Source organism: Xiphophorus couchianus, chromosome 21 (assembly GCF_001444195.1).
Source record: "Xiphophorus couchianus chromosome 21, X_couchianus-1.0, whole genome shotgun sequence".
Lineage (NCBI taxonomy): Eukaryota > Metazoa > Chordata > Actinopteri > Cyprinodontiformes > Poeciliidae > Xiphophorus > Xiphophorus couchianus.
In genome coordinates this window covers 452,387-472,049 of record NC_040248.1, presented here as the reverse complement: position 1 = coordinate 472,049, position 19,663 = coordinate 452,387, and the positions used below count along the sequence as shown (strand labels likewise).

General features: G+C 54.1%; 1 protein-coding gene across 6 annotated transcripts in view; it reads left to right on the top strand.

Annotated features, from left to right (window-relative positions):
* Window positions 1-507: 507 nt before the first annotated feature.
* Window positions 508-19,663, top strand: part of lama1 (laminin, alpha 1) — a 27,441-nt gene continuing 8,285 nt past the window's right edge. The window contains exons 1-63 of one of the 6 annotated variants that reach the window (XM_028004658.1): window positions 508-1,020; window positions 2,729-2,899; window positions 2,999-3,111; window positions 3,483-3,534; window positions 3,612-3,802; window positions 4,406-4,585; window positions 4,657-4,746; window positions 4,831-4,948; window positions 5,156-5,334; window positions 5,421-5,514; window positions 5,605-5,762; window positions 5,837-5,977; window positions 6,044-6,202; window positions 6,268-6,369; window positions 6,434-6,648; window positions 6,766-6,877; window positions 6,954-7,064; window positions 7,136-7,254; window positions 7,317-7,403; window positions 7,483-7,694; window positions 7,789-7,895; window positions 7,974-8,154; window positions 8,228-8,364; window positions 8,432-8,665; window positions 8,741-8,884; window positions 9,019-9,189; window positions 9,320-9,505; window positions 9,626-9,753; window positions 9,825-9,942; window positions 10,697-10,837; window positions 10,923-11,041; window positions 11,111-11,194; window positions 11,265-11,458; window positions 11,540-11,682; window positions 11,791-11,889; window positions 12,040-12,151; window positions 12,347-12,500; window positions 12,571-12,781; window positions 12,864-12,980; window positions 13,058-13,218; window positions 13,285-13,423; window positions 13,492-13,594; window positions 13,735-13,917; window positions 14,010-14,183; window positions 14,260-14,414; window positions 14,999-15,142; window positions 15,223-15,356; window positions 15,428-15,581; window positions 15,650-15,774; window positions 15,855-16,005; window positions 16,082-16,226; window positions 16,300-16,441; window positions 16,518-16,632; window positions 16,701-16,853; window positions 16,925-17,076; window positions 17,152-17,346; window positions 17,414-17,591; window positions 17,679-17,785; window positions 17,878-18,064; window positions 18,147-18,296; window positions 18,437-18,590; window positions 18,734-18,867; window positions 18,944-19,157. In XM_028004658.1, coding sequence (XP_027860459.1) covers window positions 960-1,020; window positions 2,729-2,899; window positions 2,999-3,111; window positions 3,483-3,534; window positions 3,612-3,802; window positions 4,406-4,585; window positions 4,657-4,746; window positions 4,831-4,948; window positions 5,156-5,334; window positions 5,421-5,514; window positions 5,605-5,762; window positions 5,837-5,977; window positions 6,044-6,202; window positions 6,268-6,369; window positions 6,434-6,648; window positions 6,766-6,877; window positions 6,954-7,064; window positions 7,136-7,254; window positions 7,317-7,403; window positions 7,483-7,694; window positions 7,789-7,895; window positions 7,974-8,154; window positions 8,228-8,364; window positions 8,432-8,665; window positions 8,741-8,884; window positions 9,019-9,189; window positions 9,320-9,505; window positions 9,626-9,753; window positions 9,825-9,942; window positions 10,697-10,837; window positions 10,923-11,041; window positions 11,111-11,194; window positions 11,265-11,458; window positions 11,540-11,682; window positions 11,791-11,889; window positions 12,040-12,151; window positions 12,347-12,500; window positions 12,571-12,781; window positions 12,864-12,980; window positions 13,058-13,218; window positions 13,285-13,423; window positions 13,492-13,594; window positions 13,735-13,917; window positions 14,010-14,183; window positions 14,260-14,414; window positions 14,999-15,142; window positions 15,223-15,356; window positions 15,428-15,581; window positions 15,650-15,774; window positions 15,855-16,005; window positions 16,082-16,226; window positions 16,300-16,441; window positions 16,518-16,632; window positions 16,701-16,853; window positions 16,925-17,076; window positions 17,152-17,346; window positions 17,414-17,591; window positions 17,679-17,785; window positions 17,878-18,064; window positions 18,147-18,296; window positions 18,437-18,590; window positions 18,734-18,867; window positions 18,944-19,157 — 9,094 coding nt within the window. In that variant the 5' untranslated portion in view covers window positions 508-959. Of the gene's footprint in view, window positions 1,021-2,728; window positions 2,900-2,998; window positions 3,112-3,482; window positions 3,535-3,611; window positions 3,803-4,405; window positions 4,586-4,656; window positions 4,747-4,830; window positions 4,949-5,155; window positions 5,335-5,420; window positions 5,515-5,604; window positions 5,763-5,836; window positions 5,978-6,043; window positions 6,203-6,267; window positions 6,370-6,433; window positions 6,649-6,765; window positions 6,878-6,953; window positions 7,065-7,135; window positions 7,255-7,316; window positions 7,404-7,482; window positions 7,695-7,788; window positions 7,896-7,973; window positions 8,155-8,227; window positions 8,365-8,431; window positions 8,666-8,740; window positions 8,885-9,018; window positions 9,190-9,319; window positions 9,506-9,625; window positions 9,754-9,824; window positions 9,943-10,696; window positions 10,838-10,922; window positions 11,042-11,110; window positions 11,195-11,264; window positions 11,459-11,539; window positions 11,683-11,790; window positions 11,890-12,039; window positions 12,152-12,346; window positions 12,501-12,570; window positions 12,782-12,863; window positions 12,981-13,054; window positions 13,219-13,284; window positions 13,424-13,491; window positions 13,595-13,734; window positions 13,918-14,009; window positions 14,184-14,259; window positions 14,415-14,998; window positions 15,143-15,222; window positions 15,357-15,427; window positions 15,582-15,649; window positions 15,775-15,854; window positions 16,006-16,081; window positions 16,227-16,299; window positions 16,442-16,517; window positions 16,633-16,700; window positions 16,854-16,924; window positions 17,077-17,151; window positions 17,347-17,413; window positions 17,592-17,678; window positions 17,786-17,877; window positions 18,065-18,146; window positions 18,297-18,436; window positions 18,591-18,733; window positions 18,868-18,943; window positions 19,158-19,663 lie in introns of all 6 variants that reach the window. The other 5 variants (XM_028004659.1, XM_028004657.1, XM_028004660.1 and 2 more) reach the window with 5 other exon arrangements.

Genomic DNA, 19,663 nt, shown 5'->3' with positions numbered 1-19,663 from the left:
CCGGTTCCGGTCCAGAGGAGATAATAGAGGACAGTTGTGAGAGCAGCTTTCATGACCTTTAACCCTTTCCTGTCTCTGTAGAATTCTGTTCCTCTGGTTCTGGTCCAGCTCTGACCCGGTTCTGACCGTCTTCCTGGGCAGTTCCTCTGCATTGATCCGTTTGGACTGGTTGGTTCTGATGAGTCCATCTGGATAACCAGTCAGAGATCAATAAAGAGCAGAGGCCACTGGTTCTGTGTCAAACCTGGACCGGACCGCTTGGATCGCAGCCGTCAAATCCAGTCGCTGTTTAGATGAGCCTCAGGTACAAACCTGGAATCAAACGGTTTCATTTCCTCCTCCTGGTGTGGATCGGTTCTCCAGAACCTTAAGGTTCTCCAGAACCTTCATGACCTCATTATTCTGTTCAGGTGAAGCAGCAGAGGCTCATCTAAGCGTTTCAGAACACCGGGCCTCCAGGACTGGACTTTGACCTCCTGGTTTAGGTTCTGCAGAACCTTAAGGTTCTCCAGAACCTTCATGACCTCATTATTCTGTTCAGGTGAAGCAGCAGAGGCTCATCTAAGCGTTTCAGAACACCGGGCCTCCAGGACTGGACTTTGACCTCCTGGTTTAGGTTCTGCAGAACCTCTTGGGCGGCGCCCCCTGCAGGAGGACAGAGGCTCAGAACCAAACCCCCCTCCATCGGGTCAGATGGTACAGCCCGGCCCCACATGGTGCTGAATGAATGGAGGCAGGCAGTGTGTGTGTGTGTGTGTGGGGGTGTGTGTGTGTGAGTGTGTGTGTTGGGGGCAGTCTCTGCAGAAACACATTCCTCTGAGCTGCTTCCTCTCTCCCAGTTAACAGTTCAGCTCCACTTGTGTCTCTGAAAGTCCAGTTCTGGTCCAGTTCTGTTTCGGTTCTGGTTCAGCTGCAGTTGAGCTTCATTCTCGCTGCTGGACCGCCGGGTTCTGGTGAAGATGAAGGTTCTGCTGCTGCTGATGGTGGTTCTGATGGAGCGGGCTGCAGCTCAGCACAGAGGTCAGACTTTTCCTTTCAGAAGTTTTACTGGGTTCTGCCGGGTTTTACTGCATTTTATTTGGTTCTGTTGGGTTTTATTCTTGGGTCTTGCTGAACTATGTGTTTCTTTTTGAGGTGAAGCAGGAAGTAGGACCAAATATGGCTAAATTTAGCTTTGATTGGTGATCAGCTCTGATCGATCGGCCGCCCTCCCCCGCTCACCCCGCCCCTCCCCCACAGAGCTTTGAGTGGGCCTCTATGGGGGAGGGGGTCAGAGGTCAGGGTGGACGTGGACTGAGGTCCTCTCTGATTGGTTGGAACCCGCTTTGTCTGCTAGGGGCAGCAGGTCCGAATCGAACCGGATCGGTACCAAACACATCCAGGTCCAATCAGAACTAAGAGTGGACAGGAGCTGAGTCGATGACCTTGCTTGCTGCTGATTGGTTCTCCTTCCAGTCATGTGACCTTCGTTCTGTTCTGCTGAAGGCGGCTAACAAGTCCAGCAGAACTCAGAAGTATTCATACCCTGCAGATGTTTCACTCCAGGCTGGAGGATGATGATGGTCAGGAGGATGATGATGGTCAACAAGATGATGGTCAAGAGGCTTCCAGCCTCAAACACCTGAAAATAAAATGTTTTCAACATTTACGACCAGATGGAGCAAAAGCAAAGGAGGAGGGTCAGCAGAGCTGCTGAGTCTTCCAGGACATATTGCTGTGAAACTTCATCAGGAGACAGAAGATATGATATGACATGATATGATATGATATGATATGATATGATATGACATGATATGATATGATATGATATGATATGACATGACATGACATGATATGATATGATATGATACGATATGAGTTGATATGATATGATATGATATATGACATGATATGATATGATATGATACGATATGAGTTGATATGATTTGATATGATTTGACTGAATTTCGTCTCCCTCTGGAATCCGTAATGCAGTTTTGAATTTGATTCATTAATAAAGTTGAATCCGTTCTCAAGCCTCAGCTCTGCCAGAAAAATCATTTCAGCCTCCCAGGGTGTGAATAGTTCCCCCTTCCCCCTTGCTGCTGCTCTGTTCTGGTTCTGGTTCTGGTTGGTTAGTTCAAGGTGAGCCTCAGGAACCAGACACAACAGTCTGCTCTCAGTCAGTCCAAACAGAACCTGCTCTCTGCTCAAGGTTCCTCTGCAGCTGCTAATCTCTCTGTTCTAACTGGCTTTACTGCAAAGCGGTTCTGGTTCTGGTTCGCATACCGGGTCTGACGGACATCCTAACATCGGGTCACTTTCACATTAAAAAAGTTCAACCAGGAAAACTTTAAAAAGGAAAGAGAAAAAAGAAGCTGCTGATTCAACACAGAGTCAAATGGTCCCCTGGGGTCACATGGTCCTCTGGGGTCAAATGGTCCCCTGGGGTCACATGGTCCTCTGGGGTCAAATGGTCCTCTGGGGTCACATGTTCCTCTGGGGTCACATGGTCCTCTGGGGTCAAATGGTCCTCTGGGGTCACATGTTCCTCTGGGGTCACATGGTCCCCCGGGGTCACATGTTCCTCTGGGGTCACATGGTCCTCTGGGGTCACATGGTCCCCTGGGGTCACATGTTCCTCTGGGGTCACATGGTCCCCTGGGGTCACATGGTCCTCTGGGGTCACATGATCCTCTGAGGTCCGTCCCTCCTAACAGCTCCTAACAGTTCTGGTTCTGTGGTCCAGGCCTGTTCCCGGCCATCTTCAACCTGGCCAGTAACGCAGAGATCAGCAGCAACGCCACCTGTGGGGACCCAGAACCAGAGGTTTACTGCAAGCTGGTGGAACACGTTCCGGGTCGTAGAATCAAGAACCCACACTGCCCCAGATGTGATGCCAACTCTGTCCTCACTAAAGGTAAGAACCACCAGAACCTCTAGGTCTGGTTCTACTGGGCTGGACCCAGTGGGTGGGGCCTAAGCTGACAGGAAGTAACACCCCCTCCTCTGTTTGCAGAGCGTCATCCAATCACCAACGCTATTGATGGAACCAATCAGTGGTGGCAGAGTCCGAGCATCAAGAACGGCCGTCAGTTTCACTGGGTCACCATCACCCTGGACCTGAACCAGGTCAGAACAAGAACCACAAAACCTCCACACTAGGTATCCAGTCACCATGGTAACCTGAGCCTCTGTTAGCCTTCCTCTAATGCTGCTTTCTGAAATGCACTGAGATTACGTGAGCTTAGCATGGAAATGTTAGCATTGAGACTTTAGCATGGAAATGTAATTATTGAAAGGTTAGCATCGAAACATCAGCATTGATATTAGCATCAAAAAGTAAGCCTGAAAGGTGTTAGCATTTAAATATTATCATGTTAGCATTAATAGATTAGCATCAAAACTTTAGCATTGAAATATTAGCCTGCTGAGTGCTCCAGAGCTCTGGTGCCAAGGTAACCTGATTCCTCCAGGTCATGTGACTTTGTTTACCTGTTCAGATATTTCAGGTTGCTTACATCATCATCAAAGCAGCCAATTCTCCACGACCAGGTGAGAGCAGCACCTGGCGACTGTTCACCTGTCTGTCCTCCTGTCCGTTTACCTGCTCATCTCTGAACACCTGTCAGGTAACTGGATCCTTGAACACTCTCTGGATGGTGTGACCTTTGACCCCTGGCAGTACTACGCTATCAGTGACTCGGAGTGTTTGCATCGCTACAACATCACACCAAGATTTGGACCGCCGACCTACAAGACCGACACCGAGGTCATCTGTACGTCCTACTACTCCAGACTGAACCCACTGGAGCACGGAGAGGTGAGACAGGCTGTCTACCCGTCTGTTTGTAACCGTCTGTTTGTAACCCGTCTGTCTGTGACCCGTCTGTCCGCAACCGTCTGTCCGTAACCGTCTGTCCGCAACCGTCTGTCCGCAACCGTCTGTCCGCAACCGTCTGTCCGTAACCGTCTGTCCGCAACCGTCTGTCCGCAACCGTCTGTCTGCAACCCGTCTGTCTGTAACCCGTCTGTCTGCAACCGTCTGTCTGTAACCCGTCTGTCCGCAACCGTCTGTCCGCAACCGTCTGTCTGCAACCCGTCTGTCTGTAACCGTCTGTTTGTAACCGTCTGTCTGTAACCCGTCTGTCTGTAACCGTCTGTTTGTAACCGTCTGTCTGTAACCCATCTGTCTGCAACCGTCTGTCTGTAACCCGTCTGTCCGTAACCCGTCTGTCCGCAACCGTCTGTCCGCAACCGTCTGTCTGCAACCCGTCTGTCTGTAACCGTCTGTTTGTAACCGTCTGTCTGTGACCCGTCTGTCTGTAACCCGTCTGTCTGTAACCGTCTGTCTGTGACCCGTCTGTCTGTAACCGTCTGTCTGTAACCGTCTGTCTGTAACCGTCTGTCTCTACCTGTCTCACAGATCCACACCTCTCTGATCAACGGTCGTCCTGGAGCAGATGATTTGACCCCTGACCTCTTGAACTTTACATCGGCTCGTTACATCAGAGTGAGGCTTCAGAGAATCAGAACGCTGAATGCCGATCTGATGACGCTGAGCGTCCACGACCCGCGGGACGTCGACCCCATCGTGACCCGGAGGGTAAGACGGGCGGCGGTCCGACCGGCGGCACAGGAAGCGTCTCTGGTCTCACCTGTCTGCTCTCTTCCCAGTATTTTTACTCCATCAAGGACATCTCTGTAGGCGGGATGTGCATCTGCTACGGACATGCCCAGAGCTGCCCGCTGGACCCGGTTACCAAGGTAACAGCACACCTACAACTGCTCAGATCGCACCTGGACACTGTCAGACAGGTGAGCTCAACTCCTCTGTCTGTCTTTTCACAGAAACTGAAGTGTGTGTGTGAGCACAACACCTGTGGGGAAAACTGTAACGAGTGTTGCCGTGGTTACCATCAGCTGCCATGGCAACCAGGAACCCTCTCTGAAGGAAACACCTGTGAAAGTGAGACACCTTAAAAGACAGCAGAAGATTCCCCATTAAGGACGATTACAGTCTTGGTCTTCATTTGTCCCTACCTGTCTCTACCTGTCCCTACCTGTCCTTACATGTCCCTACCTGTCCTTACCTGTCCCTACCTGTCCTTACCTGTCCCTACCTGTCTCTAACTGTCCCTACCTGTCTCTACCTGTCTCTACCTGTCCCTCTCAGAGTGTAACTGTCACAACAAAGCCAGCGACTGTTTCTACAACCAGACCGTCTCTGACCTCGGCCTCAGCCTAAACCGTCATGGCGTCCGTCAGGGGGGCGGAGTCTGTGTCGACTGCCAGCAAAACACAACTGGGACCAACTGTGAGAACTGCAGGGACGGATACTACAGACCGGCCGAGGTACCGGCGGTGCTGAGGCCGTTGGGTCGGAGCTTCCAGTGGTTCCGATGGTTCTGTTAATGGTTTGCTGGTCATAATGTGTGCAGGCGTCTCCGTACTCTGACTTTCCCTGTGTGGAGTGCAGCTGCGACCTGAGAGGATCCAGATCATCGGTTTGCCGCAGAGACGACACAGAACCAGGTAGGTTCCTCCAACCGGTCCTGATGCTTGACCCGACTTCCAGCAGCGGAGCCCTGCAGGGGCTCTGATGGCGGCGGTCCGTGTGTCCAGGTGTGTCCGCGGGTCAGTGCCAGTGTAAGAACGGGTTCTCGGGTCGGCGCTGTGACCGCTGTGCGTTCGGGTTCAGGGATTTTCCCGCCTGCACTCGCTGTGAGTGCAACCTGGCAGGAAGCACCAACAGCGACCCGTGCAGCTCCTGCACCTGCAAGGTAAGCCCTGACACCAGCAGTGGTCCGAGGACTCCGGTAACCTTGTGACCTTGTGACCTGCGGTTGCTCCTCAGGTGAACGTGATGGGGGTTCACTGTGATCAGTGCAAACCGGGCTTTTACAACCTGCAGCAGCAGAACCCTCTGGGCTGCACCGACTGTTTCTGCTTTGGTGTTTCTGATGTCTGTCAGAGTTCTGATTGGTCCGTCACGCAGGTAACACACCTCACCTGAGCCTGGATCTGACCCGTCTCACCTTGACATGGAGGTTTCTCTGTCCAGGTGGTTCTTTCAGACGCTGTCCTCCGACCTTCTGACCCCATCCAAGCTGCTCTGGATGTCCATGGAAACGACCTTGGCGTCCCCAGCAATGCGTCCTCCACCGTCGCACACAAACACAGGCTGGTATGGGCGGCGCCCCACCGTTTCCTTGGCAACAAGGTGAGCTAGGTCTGACCCGCCGCTGGTTCTGGTGGTCTTGTCCTCTGAATCTCTGCTGTCTGCAGCTGCTGTCCTTCGGGGGACGGCTCGTCTCCTCTGTGGTTTACGACGTCGCCCCGGACAACCGGGACCAGACCCTACCTGTCCTCACTGATGTCATCATGCAGGTGAGCTAGAGCCCGCCTCCGCACCTGGAGACTAACCAGTAACGATTGGGTGCCTTGTTTCCAGGGTAACGGCCAGACTCTTCGTCTCTCGCCTCCTCTGCTCCTCTTCCTCTCGCCGCTGGCAGAGCAACCCGTCGCTATGGAGATTTACCCGGACCGGTTCGTAGACGACCGAACCGGAGGCCCGGTAACACGACACGACCTGCTGCTGGTTCTGACAGACCTGACCCGCCTGTCGGTCCGGGTCCATCTGAACACTTCCACTGAAGGACCGATACGGTGAGGACACGTTCTGATGGTTCTGATTTTTTTCTGATGGTTCTGACGGGTCTGGAGGAGGTTCTGCTGGACCCCTCAGGACAAACGCTGTCCGTCTCGTCTGGTTCTGCTCTCCAGGCTCGGTTCGGTCTCTTTGTATGTTGCCAGTTCTGGCTCAGGTTCTGGAGTTCGGGCGGTCGCCGTGGAGACGTGTGAATGTCCAGCCGGTTACAGCGGAACCTCCTGTGAGGTCAGCAGGTATCTGATCGTCCGGTTCTGGTCCTGGTACCGGTCCGGACCGGACTAACCTGGCTTGTGTGTTCCAGTCGTGCCTCCCTGGGTTCTACCGGGTCGGGGCGGTTCTGTTCGGAGGGAATTGCATGCAGTGTGAGTGCGGCGGCCGCTCCGCCCACTGTGACATCACTGGAGTCTGTCAGGTGAGTCTGGACCAATCAGCAGCAGCCGAGCCTCACCTGCAGCCAGCTGACCTTTGACCTGTCCGCCTCAGGGCTGCAGCCACAACACCACCGGCCCCCACTGTGAACTCTGCCTTCCTGGTTTCTATGGCAACCCGACCAACGGTGACTGCCGGCTCTGTCCGTGTCCTCTAACGGAGCCGTCCAACAGGTGAGTCCCACCTGAAGCAGACCGTCTCACCTGTCTCCTCCGGTCTCACCTGTGCTCTCCAGTTTCAGTCCTACCTGTGTGGTGGAGTCGTCGGGTCAGGTGTCATGTGACCGGTGCCAGCCCGGCTACGCGGGGTCAAACTGTGAGAGGTGAGGGTCTCAGGTGTTCCCAGGTGCAGCCGCTGATCCCTCAGAAAGACTTCCTGTTTGTCCTTTTGCTCCTGTCCAGGTGTGCCAGTGGTTTCTACGGTAACCCGCAGGTGGTGGGCGGGGCCTGTGTTAGCTGTGAATGTAACGGTAACGTTAACGTGAGCGAGGCTGGTTACTGCGACGCTGTGACCGGGGAGTGTCTGCGTTGCCTTGACAACACAGCAGGAAAACACTGCGAGGCATGCCGTCCTGGTTACTATGGCGACGCAGTCATCGCCAAGGACTGCAAAGGTGAGTGCCTATTCCCTCAGTTCTGTCTGACAGGCTGGAGGGGGGAGGGGCTATGTGTGACATCACTGACAGTGGGCGGGGCTTGTTCTTGCAGACTGCGGCTGTGATGTCAACGGCTCTTCCTCCAGTGTTTGTGACATCACAACAGGTCAGTGTGTGTGCCGAGAGAATGTGACGGGACGCACCTGTGACCGCTGCCAGGTAACACACACACACACACACACACACACACACACACCCCAACCCACACCCTCACTCAGCTAAATGCTCCTTTCTCAGTCGGGGTTCTTCGGACTGCAGAGTGGGCGTGGCTGTCTGCCCTGCGGCTGCAGCCAATCAGGATCTGTCTCTGAGTCATGTGACCAGGATGGGCGGTGCCGCTGCACCGAGGGCGTAGCTGGAGACAAGTGTGATCGTTGCAGTCATGGTTACTACGGTTACCATGGCAGAAACTGCACAGGTGAGAGGTGTGAAGGCGTGTCAGCGAGCGGTTGCCATTCTGCTGTCTCATTGGTTGCTTTCTGATCTCCTAGCATGCATCTGTGATCACACGGGGGGAAACTGTGACCCCGACAGCGGAGAGTGCACCTGCCCCCCTAACACAGAGGGAGACACCTGCCACAGGTGTGAGACAGGCTACTGGGGTCACGACCTCAGCACAGGGTGCAAGGTAAACTCAAACACACACACACACACCTGTGACAGGTGAGCAGCCGTAACCCCCTGTGTCCCTGCAGCCTTGCAGCTGCAGCGCAGCAGGAAGCTCCGCCCCCCGGTGCCACCTGCTCAGTGGAGAGTGTCGCTGCAGGGACGGTTTCTCTGGCAGATCATGTGACCGCTGTGCACCTGGTTACTATGGTTACCCAGCATGCTCAGCGTGCGACTGCGACTTGGCAGGAACCAACGAGACGTTCTGCAATAAAACGCTCAGCGTGTGTGAGTGCAGAAGGTCTGGAGAGTGTGTGTGCAAGGTAAGAACCAGAACCGGCTCCAGGTCAATTGATGCAGCCAGTCAGACCTTTACTTCCTGTTTGATGTCCGTCCAGGCCGGCGTGTCGGGTCGGCGCTGTGAGGAGTGTGTTTCTGGCTGGTTCGCTCTGTCCGACCAGAACCCCAACGGATGTTCTGACTGTTTCTGTTCTGGACTCAGCAAAGACTGTGAGGAGCAGGGAGGGCTGACCCGAGTCCCTGTGAGTACTGCACCAATACCGGACCAATAATGGATCAGTACAACACCAATGCTATAATAATAATACATATTATTATTAGCTTTTATTTCTGCAGTTCACAGATGGACTACAACCACCATGTCTCCTCCCTGCAGGTCGGTCTGGGTCCTGTTCTGTCATTGGTCAGCCTGTCCAGTCAGCAGAGTGTAGTATCTGGAGTCTACCAGCAGGGCGGCGACATGCTGCTCGACACGCGCCAGTTAAACAGTAGTGGGTTCGCTGGCCCCCTCTACTGGAGGCTTCCCCCCCAGACTGAAGGCAACCAGGTACAGTAACCTGTTTGCTTCTGATCAGGTTACTTTGAACCGACTGAAGTACCCGCCCGGTTATGTGTATCAACTGAAGTACCCGCCCGGTTATGTGTACCGGCTGAAGTACCCGCCCTTTTCTGTGCAGTTGATGTCGTACGGCGGCCTGCTCTCTTACATCATCACTTTCTACGCTGAGGACGGCTCAGGACTGTCCAATCAGGAGCCTCAGGTGCTCATGAGGGGCGGGACCCTGAGGAAACACACCATATTCACTGATGTGGTTGCCCCTAGCAACGGCATCGTCACTCAGCACAACATCAGGCTGACGGAGGTAGGGCAGCAAGGCATCCTGTGTAATATCAGTTTCAAAACAACTCAAGAGGTGACTGGTTCCGGCTCTGACCGGTTCTGGTTCTGACTGGTTCTGGTTCTTATTGGTTCTATTTCACAGCATACGTGGAAATATTTCAACTCGGTATCTCAGAGGGCAGTGACCCGGGCGGACTTTATGTCCGTCCTCAGTAATGTCCAGGACGTCCTCATAAAGGCCTCGTATGGAACTGAGCTCCAGCAGAGCAGGTAAACCAACACACACACACACACACACACACACACTCACTGTGACATCACTTTCCTCTTCTTTCATGAAGGATTTCTAACGTCACCATGGAGACGGCTGTGAGGGCGGAGTCAGACTCTTCCCAGGAAAAGGCCAGACTTATCGAGTCGTGTCTCTGTCCACCAGGATACAGCGGCCTGTCCTGTCAGGTAATCATTATTGATACCCCTCAGAACTTCATCAGAACCCGACCAAGTCCGGTCACAGCTTCAGAAGGATACCCTAGGGAAATGTTTTCAGACCAGAAATAATGATTCCAGACAAAAACTAGAGAAAAATCAAGCTTACAACAACTGAATTTGGATAAAAACAGCAGGATGTCATCAGCGTAAAGAGTGATTTATCCAACACTGAGCTGCAGGAATCACCACAAACAGTTCAGGCAGATCTTTACATAAAGACTGAACCTTTTTCCTCCCTGCCGTCAATGAGGCTGATTGGTTCCTGGGTTCATCACAACTCAGAAGTTTACATACACCAGACCATCAAACATTTGACGATAATGTCAGAAATCTGATTGGTTAAATCAAACCTTTTCAATGAGGTTCCTGTTATGACATCATGAAGAACCATCAGAACTTCCAAAAAGAACTGGATCAAGAGAAACAAGCCTAGTGCCAGAAATCCCTGATGGTAATCCTGATCCATCTTCAGAACATCCAATATGACAGCATTCTAGTTTATATGAAGTGTTTTATTTTGAAAGGCGTCTCTGTTGGTCCTGGTCCGTTTGCCAAGTAGAGTCATTATGTCAAAAACTAAAGGAGACGGTTCTTTAAAGGATCTGGTTCCTGGTGGGTCCAAAGTCCAACATGAAGGTTTCGATGAAGCCAACAGAGAGAACTCATCTGGATCAGATCAGTTCTTTTTCCTGACCCGTCTCTCTGACTCGTTTTTCTGCAGGTCTGTTCGGCGGGTTTCTTCCGCCAGCCTCAGTCAGAACTTCCTGCTCAGAGTCTGAAGACCATGACGGTGCGTCCATGTCTTCCATGTCGCTGCAACAACCACAGTGTGACTTGTGACCCGGAGACAGGAGACTGTCAGGTAACGTCCGAGTTCAGGTTGACTTGGGGTGAACGCGAGTCTTTCAGAAAGAGCGCCTCCTGGTGATGAATCTTTAAACTTTCAGGACTGCCAGCATCACACCAGCGGGCGGCGATGTGACGTCTGCTCCCCGGGTTACTATGGAAACGTCAGCGGCTCCATCAGTGACTGCTCTCCGTGTGCCTGCCCCCTGGTGGAGAACAGGTAAACTGCACCATTCACTGGCGCTTACCCGAGTCCTTTACCTCAAGTCCTAACGAGTCTCCTCTCCAGTTTCAGTTCCTCCTGCGTTTCAGCCGCCGGAGGTTTCCGCTGCACTTCCTGTCTGACAGGATATGAAGGCAGACGCTGTGAGAGGTGAGTCTTTACGCCTGCTGATGTCACATGACTCACCCGCTGTGATGTCATGGGGCTCTGCTTCCTGCAGGTGCTCTCCTGGTTACCATGGTAACCCCACCACGCCAGGCGGGCTCTGTCTGCCGTGCGGCTGCAGTGGGTGGGGCTCCCTCCATCAGGTGTGTGATGACCTCACAGGACGCTGCCAGTGCAAGCCTGGGGTCAGAGGTCGGTCATGTGACCAGTGTGAGGAGCGCCACGCCCTGCAGCAAGAGCAGTGTGTGTGTGAGTAACTGCCCCCAACACACACACCCTCACACACAGGTGTCAGCGCCGTGAGGTACCAGCTGCGTCTCTTCTCACCAGCGTGTGAAGATGGCTGCAGCGCCGTTCTCCTTGACGACCTGGACCGCCTTAACGACCACTTCCTGTCTGTCAACCTGAGCGCTGTCGCCATGGCGCCGTACCGCCAGCTGGTGCTGCTGGAGAACCGGACCAAAGACTTCAAGGTAAACGGCGACCGGGTCCGAGTGTTTAAGACTCGGGTTCCAGGAAGCCCAGTGGTTCCGAGTCGACCCGAGTCTCTGCTGGACTGAAGCGTGTCCTGCTGTGTCCAGGTGAGCATTTCTCCAAACAGAACTGGAGCGTCTCACCTGTCCAGACTGGATGAGGACTTGCATCACCTGACCTTTGACCTCAGCGCTTTGCAGCAGCAGGTAGACACACCTCACCACCCTGGAGACAACCAGCCAGAACATTATGACCACCAGCAGGAGGAAGCTCCATGTCAGGCAGATCAGGTTAACTTCTAGACATGAAAGGTCAGGGGTCAGGTGATGATGGTGGTCTCTGTTCTGATTGGTCAGGTGACACGTCTGTCTGGGAGCCTCAGGGATTTTCTCACCTCCACCAACAACAGCTGGTCCCTCAGTGAGCTGCTGCTGCAGAGAGTCAGCAGCCTGCAAGACGAGATTCAGGGTAAAGAACGACCGCAGGGCCAGGAATAATAATAAAAAACATGAATAAATAACAATAATAATAGTTATTATTATTATTAGTAATAATAATAATCACTAGAAATCTTTACCTCGTCATCCTCACCTGGGTGCAGCGGTCCGAGTCAGGAAGTATTCACTCCTCAGCACTCTAATACCAGTGATCTGATTGGTTCAGTGCTGCAGAAGGAGGCGGGGCTTCTGAACCTGACCAATGACGATGAGCTGACTGAGGACGCCGCCGGCCGTCTGGAGGAGGCGGAGTCTAGACTACAGCGTCTCAGAGGGATCAACCTGACAGCCGCCAGGTCGGCAGCCAATCAGGAGCTCAGGTGGGTGTCGTGGCTCTGCCCCCCGGGTTTAAACCAATCAGAGGCTGTGTGAGTTTCTCTGTGTCTGCAGCCTCTCCCAGGCTCTGCTCCGCTCGCTGCAGATGGACTTTCTGTCCAGGTCGCCTGCAGGTGAAGACAGGCTCCGCCCACTCAGCGACTCCCTGGGCGTTGCCATGACAACGCTGCAGCATGCGCGAGTTCCTCTTGGCGAGGCGGCAGAGCGAAACTCAGAGACAGAGAAGCTCCTTGATGCTGCAGGCGCCCTGCAGCGCCACCTTCAGGTGAGGCCCAGCAGCAGACAGGTGGGTCATGTGACCTTCGTCCGGCAGTCATGTGATCCGGTTCTGGTTCTGTGTGAGCCAGGCGGCCCGGCAGAACCTGAGTTCTGCACTGGTGTCGGTTCACAAGCTGATGGAGGACGGTCAGACGTTGCAGGAGGATGCCGTCAGTCTGAGCGCCCAACTGACCAACCGCAGCGCGGTGAGACGCCCCGCCCACCAGATGACCTGCAGCCGGCGGCGGCGGTGACTGATGCGCTGCCTCTACCTGTCCAGCAGGTGGAGCTGCTGGCCAGCCAGCTGGACCAGCTGCGTCCGGCGCTCAGGAAACACGTGGAAGTTTTGCTGATCGGCCTGAAAACCAACAGCGCTCTGGAAAGCGTTCACCGAGCCGAAGGCCACGCCCACCAGCTGCAGAGCCACGCCCACTCGCTGCATAGGTGATGAGAGTGTGTGTGTGTGTGTGTGTGTGGGGGGGTTCTTTATTAAAACCTTTCGTCCTTCAGCTCCATGATGTCAGTGGTCAACGGGTCCCAAAGCCTCGCTCCCTCGGCGCTCCTGGATGATGACGTCATCCATCGGGTTGGCTCCGCCCACAAGGAAGCTGGATCAGGCCTGATCGCTGCCTCGCTCGCCCTCCACCTGGTACTGGTCCCAGCAGCAGAGCTCCGGGCCTTGGAGGAGCCGCTTGACCTGACCGCTCTGTGTTTCAGACCGGCCAATCGGAGCGGACGCTGGCAGCGGAGGGCGGAGTCAGGCTGAAGGTTTCCTCCAGGGTCCTAGAGGAGAGTCGGCAGGTCAACGCCATGGCTGAAGGTGTGTTGGGAACTGGACCTGGGTCAGAGGTCAAGAAGTTCTGATGCCCCTACCAGAAGCTACATGGTACACCTGGTTCTGACTGGGTTCTGACTGGGTTCTTCTCTGGTTCTGACTGGTTCTTGTCATTGGTCAAACAGAACCCATCCCTTCTAGAAACAGCCAGAAAACATCAGCAGCTCATCAAAATGTCTTCCTGTCCTCAGAGACGCAGGCCAGTGTTTCCATGGCAACCACCAAACTGCAACTGGCCAGAGACGGCGTGGAGAACTGCAGCCGTCTGCTCCATCAGCCAATCAGAGAGCTGCAGCAGCTTCCTCCAGGTGAGTCACCTGATGATGGTTCTGCGTGGTGATTGGATGATGATGATGGTGATGGTGATGGTGGCGTCATGGAGAACGACCGTCTGCTGCAGGTTCCTCCAGGCTGGCTCAGCTCCAGGCTGAACAGGCTCGCTCCGGGCTGCAGGGGGCGCTGCTGAGGCTGCAGGGACTCCGGCTGCAGCTGCAGAACTCTTCTTCTGTGGTGGGAAAGACCCACATCACAGTGAGGGAGACCAACGGCTTGATGGGTCGGGCCCAGGCTACAGGTGAGACTTCGCCGACCCGGTTCAAAACGACAAAACTGAGCAGGGAGATAACACTTCCTGCTTCCTGTTTGCTCAGCCAATGAGGTGCAGCGCAGGCTGGAGGAGGCGGAGCATCGCACACAGCAGCTGTTGGAGAGACTGAAGCCGCTGAGCATGCTGGGAGAAACCCTGAGCAGGAATCTGTCGGACATCAGAGAACTGATCGATCAGGCCAGAAGACAGGCGGCGTCGGTACGGACTGGTCTATACTGGTCTATACTGGTCTATACTGGGTTATGGTGGTTTAAACTGGTTTAGACAGCTTCACACCCAGACCCTGGTAGACTGGTTAAGGTTCAGACCAGTTCAGACCAGTTCAGAGAGCTGGTCTGAACTGGCAGCAACAAAACAAAAAATCCAGAATTGTTCCTATCAGTTATAAAAATCAAGAAGGGTACACTCTGTATGACTAAAACTGACCTCTGATTGGCTAAAAGGACAGTAAACTTCATGGCACTTCCTGTCTGTTAGAAAACCACTTCCTGCTGTTTTGTCCAAATAAAAAGCAGTTGGATTTGACAACATTAAATATAGAATATGTTCAGATTTATCACAATAGTAAACAACAGTCTCATCAGCATAGAGACGAACAAACGTTTCAGTTCTGAACCTTGTTGTTCCTGAAATGGATCCTTGAGGTTCTCCATTTGGTCCTGATCCATCCGGTTCAATGCTAACCATCCTCATCATGCAAGAGGAACATGTTCATCTGCAACTTCACCACTAGGTGTCGCTGCGTTGTTGTGAGGAAGTTGATGTGTTTGTGATGTCATCAGATAAAGGTAGCGGTCCAGGCAGACAGAAACTGCGTCCGATCCTACAAACCGCCGGTTCAGTCCAGCAACGTCAACACTATGAGTCTGGTTCTGAAGACTTCCCGTCCAACCAACCTGCTGTTCTACCTGGGCAGCAACACCACAGTACAGCCACACACACACACACACACACACACCCATCAGGATTCATTCTGCGACCTAAGCCTGCTGTGTTCTTGGTTCAGGTGGACTTCCTGGCAGTAGAGATGCATCATGGGAAGGTTTCCTTGCTGTGGAACCTGGGTTCTGGAACAACCCGACTGCAGTTTCCTGAAACAGACATCGCCAACAACCGATGGACCAAAATCAACGCTACGCGGTAGGAAACCTCTGAACAGATCTGGATTCTGACTCCTTCCGTCTGACTGATGTCATCTGTGATGTCATCAGGTTCGGGGCGCACGCCGCTCTGTCCGTCCGACAGCTGGACTCTGGGTCGGCTCCTCTGCCAGCAGTGACGTCCTCTTCTCCAGGATCATCGCGAGTTTTGGACATTGACAGAAACACGGTGATTCACATCGGAGGAATGGGAGCTCTCACTCAGGTAGCCCTCTGTCAGGTGGACAGGTGTGTGTCAGGACTGTCAGGTGATAACTGCGTGTGTTACGGCAGCGTCCTGCAGGGCTGCACTCGTCCTCCTTCCAGGGATGCCTGGGGGAAGCTTCGCTGAACGAGCGGAACATCGGCCTGTGGAGCTACGTCAGTCGGGAGGGCCGGTGTGGAGGCTGCTTCAGCAGGTAAATTTCAGATCAACACAACGCGCTTAACGGCACCGAGCTCCTTCTCACCTGTCTCCGTCCACGTGCATGTGTCCCAGTCCCCAAGCAGAGGAGACATCTTTCTACTTTGATGGCTCAGGGTTCTCTGTGGTCCAGAAGTCTCTGAAAGCCACATCCACCTCCGTTGTCCTGCTGTTTAAGACTCTGTCTCCAGGTGGACTGCTGCTCTACCTGGCCTCCAACAACTCGGTACCACACACACAAACATCCAAGGCTTTTACTCTGGAGGGACACACACAAAGACTTCACTTCCTGTCTCCTTCAGAGGGACTTCCTGTCTCTAGAACTGGTTGAGGGTCATGTCCGTCTGGCGTTTGACCTGGGCTCGGGGGCTCTGGTCCAGACCTCCAACAGGAAGTACAACACTGGAGTTTGGTTCAAGGTCACCCTGCAGAGGAACAAGCGCAAAGGTAGATCCAGGAACCCAGCGGCCGACTGCTTCAGGTGGACGTCCTGCTGACTGGGGACTCCGGCTCTGTCCAGGTTACCTGTCCGTCATGGCGGCAGGCCAATCATCGGAGAAGGAGGTTTTGGAGGCCGAGTCTCCAGGAACCGCTTCGGACCTGAACCGCTATGACCTGGACCCCATCTACATCGGAGGGTTTCCTTCATCCAGAGCGATCAGGTGGGTTAGCAGAAGATCACATGAGACGATGTGGACATCTATTCTGTCCTCACCTGACCGTCTCTGTGGTTGCTAGGCGACAGGTGGTGTCCCGGGCATACGTTGGCTGTATAAAGAATGTGGAGATTGCTCGTTCGAACTTTGACCTGCTGAGGGACGCATTCGGAGTCCGGAAGGGTTGCGTTCTGAAGGTCCGTTACCTGGAGTTAGATTCGGTTCCTTACAGGAGTCAATAACTTGATCTGTTGTTTATCACCAGGCGGTGCGGAGCGTCTCTCTGTTGTCTGGAGGTTTCGTCCAAATCGCTCCTCCATCATTCGCTCAGGAGGCGGAGCTTCTCTTTACCTTCTCCTCCAACAACCAATCAGGAGTGTTGTTGGCGGCCTTCAGTGACGACCGAGCTGTCAGACAGGTGAGACCTACTCAGGTCATGTGATGCACCAATGATGCAGAGTGGTCACCTGCTGTCCTCTCTGTCCACAGTACTTCCTGTCCCTTCACCTGGTCTCAGGTGGTGTGGAGGCGGAGCTTGGGGATGTGGGCGGAGCCACTCTGAAGGTTAAAGTATTGAAGTCTGGTGGAGGATCATTCGGTGATGGAAGCGAACACTCAGTTATTATGACTGTCAACAGGAAGTATGTGTTGCCATGGAAACAATCCCCTGCACTTGCCGACGGTCGCACCTGAACAAGCCTTGTCCCCGTCGCCAGGTCTCTGTCCCTCCAGGTGGACGACGAGCACCTGAAATCGGCATCTCTGATGCTTGGAGGCTTTTCTCGGCTGACCCCATCCTCTCTCTTCATTGGTGGGCTCCCGCCAGAGAAGGAGTCCCGTCTGCCAATCAGATTGCGAGTTTCATCCCAGAGCTTCAGAGGCTGCATCCATCACCTGGTGGTGGGCGGAGCGTAAGTCCTTGTCTCTCACCGAGCCGCCGCCCGCTGTCTCTGATTGGCTAATGGTTGTGGTCTGCAGGCTTGTGGACCTATCGGTTGCAGTCAGGTACAAGGGGGCGGAGCTTAACAGCTGCCTGTTGGAGCGGAGCACGGCGGGGGCTGTGCTACCTGATGACCCGGACGTTGAGTCGACACCTGCACTCCTGTCTTTAACTCCCCCCACACACCTGAGCGCCCTGACAGCTGCAGCGCTAACAGTAAGCACGGTGTTTCCTAGCGATGCAGATGTGAGCTGCGTGCTGATTGGTCGGTTATCTAAGGCTGGTGATTGGTTTGTGTTGAAGTGTGCAGCGGAGCAGGAAGCATCCTTCCTGCTGTCGGCGGCGCAGTTTGGTTCGTCCAGCCACAGTCACATGACCTTCCTCATCAACCCCGGCGCCTTCAGGAAGAGGTTGGTCTCCATGACGACAGGGTGGGGGTGTTTGAGTTGCGTCCCCAGATTCTCTGATGCCGCTCTGCTGTGTCGTGTCTCTTGGTTGTCAGTGTGTCGGTGAGGTTGTCGGTTCGAAGCCGGGCTCTGGACGGCCTCATGCTCCTCCTGTCCGACGCCAAGCAGATGGACTTTGTCGTCCTCGGTCTGAGAGGGGGACGGGTCAGGCTGTCCGCCGACCTGGGGAAAGGCCCCGCCTCCGTCCTGTCCACCGCCGTCAACGATGGACACTGGCACTCTGTGAGTCAATCTCCAGAAGGACGAATTCAGGGTCCAGAGCCGGACCGGGATCTGAACCCTGCCCTGTTCGTCCGTCTCTCAGGTGAGCGCCGAGGTGAGCCGGAGGTCTGTGTCCCTGACGGTGGACGGCTCCCGTCCCGCCACCGCCTCAATCAAAGGGAACCACATGGACGTGGACAGGATGCTGTTCCTCGGAGGGCTACCTGCTGGTGTGAACGGCCGGAGGATCGGCGTACGTCCCCTCATGACATCACACACATTTTACACCAATCAAGAGCCAGCAGAGTGGAGATCTGCCCGGAGACATGCAAACGTCTACCGAGTTCAAGTGAGCTGGACCTGACTGAAGCTGTCCCCATGTCTGTCCTTCAGGTCAGCAGCAGTCTCCAAGGTTGTCTTCGGTCTGTCAGTCTCAACGGTACCATATTGGATTTGTCCAAGCCGTTCTCACAGCATGATGTCACTTCCTGCTTCACCAAGGATCAGACAGGAAGTTATTTCAACGGCAGTGGACACGCTGAGCTCAGTGAGTCCTCCAGCTCTTCTTCTCCTGCTGGGTTGAGCAGTAGAGGACAGTCCAGGGTGTCTCTGGTTGGACGCTGGTGAGGGGTGGCGGGGTGGGTTCGGTCCTGAGCAGACACCCAGGTGAGCCTCTGTTTGTCCCTGCAGTGCATGATGGGTATAAGGTCGGCGCTGACATGGCGGTGTCTCTGGAGTTCCGGACCAGCCAATCAGAAGGCGTCGTCCTGGGCATCAGCAGCGCCAAGGTGGACGCCGTCGGCCTGGAGATGGTGGACGGACAGGTGAGCCCGAGCGGCTAAGGTAAAGACAGGTGTAGCCATGGTAACGGCACTCAGACGAGGCCCTCTCTCTCCTCAGGTGGTGTTCAATGTGAACAACGGGGCGGGCCGCGTGGCGCTGCGCTCCACGGGCCCCGTGCTCTGCGATGGACTCTGGCACCACCTGGTGGCCAGAAAGACGAAGCACGGCCTGACGCTGCGCGTGGACGGAACACAGTACAGCGCCGCTAACCCCTACCCACAATCCACCTCTGCCGAGACCAACAACCCCGTCTATCTGGGCGGGGTTCCAGGTGAGAGCAGCTGCTGAGCACCAGGTTCTGACCCGTTTCTGTTGGTTCTGGTTCTGACCAGTGATGTCAGTATTATGAGTAATCTAACGCGTTGCTATTTCAAATCCAGTAATCAGATTAAAGTTACTTATCCAAATAGCTGTGTTGCAATTTTCTTTGGTAATGTTTTTCCTGGTGGTCAGCGCCGTTTCTATGCCACAAAAACAAACAATGGAGACGAGATGCATTTTGCTGCTGGATCAACAGGAACTATTTTGAGTTTCTGTGGCCAAGTCTGATTATTATAAGCGGCTTTGGGCTCGTTTCTGAACATGAAGTTGTTCTGCAGAGACACATAATAAACCCCAGAACGTCTCTGACATCCAGGTAGTTTTAGTCGGACTCTCCCTGAGATCCGACCCGGATGATCCGCCCCGCTGTGTCTTTATTAATCAGGTAAAGACTAAATTAAACAGGTAATAAAGACAGTCTTTATTAATGTTAAGTTGAAAATATTAATATTAATA